At 40.0% G+C, this 6987-nt stretch overlaps 1 protein-coding gene across 1 annotated transcript; it reads left to right on the top strand.

Moving 5' to 3' along the window:
• The first annotated feature begins 408 nt into the window (after positions 1-408).
• On the top strand, positions 409-5137 carry LOC308374164 (uncharacterized protein). The gene is made up of 4 exons (XM_080849874.1): positions 409-482; positions 2561-2588; positions 3079-3581; positions 3669-5137. Exons 1-4 carry the CDS (start codon positions 431-433, stop codon positions 4259-4261), a joined length of 1176 nt encoding a protein of 391 aa, XP_080706000.1. The 5' UTR covers positions 409-430; the 3' UTR covers positions 4262-5137.
• The last annotated feature ends 1850 nt before the right edge of the window (positions 5138-6987 follow it).

Here is a 6987-nt window from a genome sequence, read left to right as displayed (position 1 = left end):
CTCATCTCCTCTTCTGGTTTCTTTAGGTGGGCTATCTGGTAAGTATCAGAGAATACACAGACAAACATACACACAGAGAGTCACTGACAGTACAAACACCAAAACACACCAACACACAGATAAGTTTAATGTTGAAGCATTGTGAATGACTGGACACAGACACATGCACAATACTGTATTATCAATATACATTTGTCTTCATGTAATGAGTGAATTAAGATTATTGTAGTGTGGGTTAGTCTCCATTGGTTCAGAGATTAGATTACAGATTACTAGCGAAGAAGATTATGGGTGGGTTTGTACCAGGATCTCCCCACCCATGGAATGCTTCTTGTCCAATCATACCTTTTTAAATTGCTTGACCAGACCTAACTGATGTATAAGTGTATTTTTGTGTTATTAATATAACTCTCGCATTACAGTGGCGAGAATGATAACTGATGAAGAGAGGATGAGAATGGAGGTTTCTGTCCAGTTTCTGGGTGAGTGTGAGTGATGACCGAGAAATGATGATTGGTGATTGAGAGAATGGAGCAGTGATGATTAGCTAAGATTTGATTGGTGATTGAGAGGGTAGAGCAGATTGGATGAGATCTGATGACTGGTGAATGAGGAGTAGAGATGATTGGTTGAGATCTGAGCGGTTGGAGTAGATGAGGTTCGGTGTTCCAGTAGTCAGTCCGGACCCCATGCAGACAAATCCGATAGGGAGAAGGCAAAAGCAGGGTTCCTTAAACAAGGCAGATGTCGGTTACACTAGAACAGGGATATCCAATAAAAATTCTAAGGGGTCCAGTTTCAAAAATGTTCCTCAAGCTTCACACATTTTTTATGACCGTTGATTTCACTGATATAGGACTGCATGTGTTTTATGTACCAACAGTCAAGGTGTGCATTATGATTCAGGGGCATATTTAGCCAATATAAGTACTTTAGGCGCTATCAGTGTCTGTTTGGTCAACAACTGACAACAACTCAGATCAAATGAAGGTCTACATTTCAATAATATTTCAACAGTGTTTATTGTGTTTTTCCATATTACCATTAAACGTAGTGTCCAGCATATTCCCTAGCAAATTTTCAGCTAGAGCACTCATGCACTCGTTTGCTCGTTGTTGGGCAGTGAATTAATTAGTCAGGATGACGGTAGATCGGGCATACTGGGCTTTAAGATCATGTATTTTCTGTGCTCGCAGTTCAGGAGTTTTGGGAGGGTTATTTTGATCAAATTCTTTGTGCTTCATATCGTAGTGGCGTTTCACGTTGCTGCTTTTGACGAGTGCAACCGTCTCAGAGCATATCAGGCACTACAGTTGCGCGCAGGCAGAATGAACATGTACACGTCTGTCCACTCGGTTCTCGCTGTCTACCTTTCTCTTCTTAGAGCATGCCATCTTTCTCTTCAACCACGAACTGCAATGAATCTTGCTTTGCTTTCCCTCTCAACTCACACGCACTCTTTTCTTCAGTCAATTTGTCTGCAGCTCGTGCGTGCACCAGTCCCACAGCTTGCAGCTTTAACAGCGAGCCCGTGCTGCGTAGAGTAGGCTATCATCTGATTGGCTACTGGCATTATAAAGTTACAAAAACATAGCCTACCATAAAGTTATGGTTAATTTAATGTATTTAACAGGTTAATAAAAGTCACTCAAACATCAGTTGTTAAAACCGCTTGGTCAAAATTATATAAAAAAACTTTTTTTTGTATTATTATCATTAATTTTTGATTTTTTTTGCAATTGTGTCTCGGTCCGGAGACGACGTCAGTTGGGTCCAGACCCGGACTGCGGTCGGCCTATTGCCGACCCCTGCACTAGAAGTAAAATACACTAGGGAAATGACTGGGACGTAAGATCACAGAGGAAACTAAGATCTGGCAAAGAGACACAGGAACACACAGATTAAAAAACAATCTCAAATTCTCAAACAAGGAAGTTGCCAAGGACAGGTCAGTCACAAGCACATAGTGCAGACATCCCTTATACTGGAACAAAACAAACAAGACAAACCAGGAAGACGTACTGGCCTGAACCATGACATTAGATGCCAATTCCATACATGCAAAAACAGAATTTACATTATTAAAATGCTATCACTATTTTGAAAAAGAGTCAAGGTTGCCAATTGTACTACAGAATTTTCCATAGGGCACATATTGTTGTTTCTTCTATTTGAGTTTCACAGTCCCTGGACATGTACATAGATGGCACGTTTGATATGCTGTCACTGGGCCTTACATTGTCCTGTGCATCTCCTGGCACTGTAATGAGGCCTACTGCAGTTGATTGTGGCTGTAGGTGTTCCTGTGTAGCAGTACCATTTTCATCAGGCTTGGAAGCACCATTATTTTCAGCAAAGTTAGAGGTTATTTCAGAAGTGGGGATTATTTCACTTTCAGTCAGCCATTGTGTCACCTTATCTTTGAATATATTTCTGCGATTTTTAATACTAAAGTATAGAACACAGTATATCTGTGATTAACGTTTATCACTGGGGAAAAAGTTGAACAATGAGAAAATGTGTTTTAGTGTATTAACATGGCCTTGTGTTTATCTTACAGGAAACATCCAGGCGGTTTCACCACATGAGTAAGTGGAGAAACTGTGTGTTACAAATCCTTTTCTTAAATATTGTCATATATGCTTCTATTGTATTGGTTTATAATCAGTCTGTTCAATGGTGATAGGCACTACAGTCAGAGGGAAACATTGTACTGTATGTTGTTGGGGGAAAGATTTGGAAGTAATAAGTATTCCACCATACTATACGACATAGGCATTGACTGAACTTACTGTGAAAGAATGAGAGCTGGGGGGCTAGTTTAAACCCCCTCCTCTCTGTACCCACAGGGAACTGAAAAATGTAATACAAATTGTGAATGAAACTGATATTTGAATTGATCAGTCTTGTGTCCTTCAGGTTTGTTAAAGTTAGTTGTGAAATAAAAAGACTGAAACGATGTGACTAGCTGACCTGTTAGGTAATATGCCACTATAATGTAGCAGTGGGCTCCATTTAGCTTATCTGAGGTCTGCCTGTTCAGTTTGTCCTTAACCCTTTACCTCTCTGCACCCCCAGATCTGTAGGGCTGCTGCAGTTGGAGTTGAGGGAACTGGCCCAGGCTGTGATTGGACCCCTGAAGAGTGGGCTCCAGTCCTTCAACAACGTCTCGGACATTCTCCTCATGGTCAATGTAGACATAGTCCTTCCTGGATGCCAGACTTTTCATTATATCAGACAAGAGATTGAAAACATGAAGCAGCAGATGGAAAAGTCAGAGCTGGTAGCCGGAAACGAGCTTCAACGCCTGGATTGGGAGACTGAGAGACTCACTGCAGAGCAGAGTCAATTAACCAATCAGAAAAGGCGGAGCAAGGGCGAGTTAGGAACATTTAAAGCACAGCTGGAGTCACACAAATCCTCTTTACAGAGTTACAGTGAAGCTCTAAGGACAGAGAAGAGAAACCTGGAGTCAGCAGAAGACACCCTGCGTACACAGAGACAGAGAAGAGAAAATGCAGAGACAATAAGGAATGTTGGGATCGGTGTTTCATTCATCCCAATTGTGGGCTGGTTTGTTGGTGAGTAAATCATCAATATAAAGTGTAAATACAAAAAGGTTATCTTTGCTCTCAGTACTGATTTAAACGCACTTTACTGATTTCCAGGCCCAGTTATGGCGATTGGTGGTCAAATAGACATGAATGAAGCCTCTAAAGCAGCAGGCACCGCTAGGAGGGAGATACAGAACTGTGAATCTCAGGTGAGCTCATACTCTGGCAAAGTGTCTGAATACAGGAACTTGATCCATAAAGCTGAGCAAGACATCCAAGAGGTTGACTGTAAGATTCGTGAGATGGAGGCCAAGCAGCGGGGTGTGTCTGTGAAGCGGGAAGTTGTTGCTGATGTTCAGGCTAAAGTGAGGAGAGCTGTCCATCAGCTGGGGCTGCTGTGTGGAGTGGGGAGCGTGGCAGAGCTGCAGACCCGACACCAGATCCTGCTGGAGCCTGTGATGAAGGTGATGGAGGAGATGACAACAGCACTGGGTCAGATCACTGGAGATGAGCTGCTGCAATCAGAAGGCATACAGAGATTAATATGGCACATGAAGAAGAACCAGAATAAACTATTAGAACTTGGTGAGAACAGAGTTCAGTTTACAGTTTCAGTTTCAGATTCAGATTCAGATTCCTGTCCTTCCTGTCATTCCTGTCATTCCTGTCATCGTCATTTGTATAAATATTGGTGGTGTTGTTGTTAATATTACTAACAACACAGTATTCTTCCAACCAGTGTTTGCAGTTTTTCAGCCTGAACCACTTGGCAACATAACATTACCTTTACAGACTACAAGCCTGATTGCATGTTGAAAAAAGTATGTTAAATTCATATAGGCAAAATTCATTTTTATATCGTATATGGGCCATTCTACCGAATTGGTGCAAAGTCAGGTCGGAAATATTTTGAATTTTTTTATGTTTTATTCCCAAAACTTTGTCCGTATGTATATTGTACCATATCTAAAGTACACATATCTAGTAAAAGAACAGTCAATTTTTATATTGTATTTTCAGAATGTGTTGGAATGTTTTTCCTCTTCCAAAAATCGTCACTACCGAAACATCACATTAACTATACTAAAAAAGTATTATTATTGACCTGTTGCGATTGGGTTTCCTTCCCTTCTCTGAAGAGTATTTTTACAAATATTTCTTGAAGGTTTTCACAATGAAATCCATAAAAATTAAATTTTTGCCAAATTTTCAAGTTCAATTTATCCAATTCATCAAAATCTAAGTGCAATATTTCTTTGTAAAATGCAAAATACTGATCATTTTGATTCCAGAGTTGTTGATTGAACAACATTAATCCAATCAGTATCATAACATTTTAGTTGATTACTCAATATACTGAATTTTTTACAAAACATCCAGTGTTTCGGTAGTGCTGCACTGTTTCGGTAGTGACTGCACTGTTTCGGTAGTGACGGATGGATGTTCATTTCTCTCCCAAAATCTTCCAAAAGGCCCTCTGGGCCGCCCTTTAGTCCACACAACACATTTATTTAAAAATGATTGGATTGAACTACTAACCATTTAATTTTGTCACTACCGAAATCATCAGGGCCTCGTTTCCCGAACGCGAAAAAGGACTTGAAATCGGTCGTAAGAGGGATCCTACGTTGCAGAGCGGTTTCCCGACGCCGCACTTAGCTTAAGTTTATCTTTCGTTGAGAAGCATTCTACGTGTGGTCAGGACCAGTAGTAACTTCACACTTAGCGATGCAATCCACCAGGGGCGTTGTTCGGCCTATTATAGAAGAAATCCAAACGATGTTTCTGTGTATAGCACATCATGAGAATGTCATTGTTTCACCTGCCTATTCCCATCAAAATAGAAATAAAGAATATTGAGTATTTGAAAATAAAGATTATTCAAAATAATATGTTATTGAACTAAGGAGATGGCTTTTCTGACTGTGTAGTTAGGCTGCAATATTAGGAAATTGACATGTCATTGCCGGGCTGGAAATCAATCAAGAGGGTGGCACCCGCTAGCCTTTATATATTTATTGAGGTATTGTTCTTATGTCGACGCTTGTTATATTGGAACTTCATTCATGAGCCTATACATGGGTTTCTTGTATACAAACATTGAAGGCTGCGCGCACAAATCCGCGGCAGAAAGCCATCTACCCTTATACAAATGAATACAGAAAGCCCAGTTTAAATGTATTGTTTATTCCTTATTTAGCCTACCGTTCCCTATTCTGTTGCCATGAATGCTTGCACACACCCTCAACATATTCCCAAACGTAACCTTGTACATTGTTGAGCCTTTTTCTATATTTGATTTGATTTGATATTTTATTTTTCTGGCAAACGGATGCTTCCTCCTAGGTATACTGAACATCTTACCAACTCTGTTAGAGCAGTTCACCACACAACAACTCCCTGTCATGTTGCCTTCCTCCACAGCTTTCTCATCCACTTCAACGTTATCTTGCTTCTTTCTGCTGCGAGATTGCGCACGCAACCAGTGATGACGTAGCCGAGAAACCCATGTATACACAAGTGAGAAAATCGACTCGTCTGACATCGATGAACAGGCGACCTCCACCCTAAGAGATACTTAAGAACACCTGACTTTAAGATGATGTTCGGGAAACGCTCGTAAATAGAAAGTGTTACTGAGTCTACTATGTCGCCAAAATCCACGTAGGCCATGAAAATACGTCGTTATCGGGAAGCGAGGCCCAGGTCACTACCATATGTTTCGGTAGTGACTTTTTCGGTAGTGACAATTCTAGCTAACTTTAAGCATAAATAAAGAATTCTAGCAGGCACACAGCTTGCAAACAAATCTTTGAAGAGGTGTACACACATACAAACATAAGATTTTGCATGAAACCCCAAAAGGTTTAATTCATTGAAGAAAACATGGGTTTCGGTAGTGACAATTCTTAAGGTTACACGTCGATTTTCAAACTTTGGAACACATTTATATAAAAACTATGGGATTTAGCTACTTACCATTCAACCATGAGGGACAGGGATGCAGTGTCACTGCATGGTCAAAAATGCAGGGTCGTGGCTAAAACACAGGCTCAGCCAATGGACTAAAACTCTTGTGTTTCGGTAGTGACATGAAAAGTGGGGACATGATTTTTTTGAGTATAGTTAATTGATTTAAAAATGAAACCCACAATAAATCTAAATATTCCAAGTTCTGTTTAAAAGTGTTATTTACAGGCATTGAAATTTAGATGTCAGGGTTGGGGAAAGCTACTTCCCAATAGAAAGTACCCTTTAAATGATGATTTTGTATATATTTAGCTTATCACTATCTCATTTAATGCATTGGGTTTATATATACCATAACATTTTCTTAGTAAATATCTATGCCTAAATACCTAATTGTTTTGTAAATATTTTGTATTGTTGAGGGACTGCATATTACACAAATTCGGTAGAATGGCCCATATAT

The sequence above is a fragment of the Sprattus sprattus genome (assembly GCF_963457725.1).
Source record: "Sprattus sprattus genome assembly, chromosome: 13".
NCBI lineage: Eukaryota > Metazoa > Chordata > Actinopteri > Clupeiformes > Clupeidae > Sprattus > Sprattus sprattus.
The sequence above is the reverse complement of the archived record's forward strand: the minus strand, read 5'-3'. Positions and strand labels throughout refer to the sequence as shown.

Excerpts from the sequence above, each read along its gene's own strand:
- LOC308374164 (XM_080849874.1), top strand. The coding sequence starts at position 431 with ATGATAACTGATGAAGAGAGGATGAGAATGGAGGTTTCTGTCCAGTTT. Across the intron at positions 483-2,560 it reads GGTTTCTGTCCAGTTTCTGG|GAAACATCCAGGCGGTTTCA; the intron begins GTGAGTGTGAGT and ends TTTATCTTACAG. Across the intron at positions 2,589-3,078 it reads CAGGCGGTTTCACCACATGA|ATCTGTAGGGCTGCTGCAGT; the intron begins GTAAGTGGAGAA and ends CTGCACCCCCAG.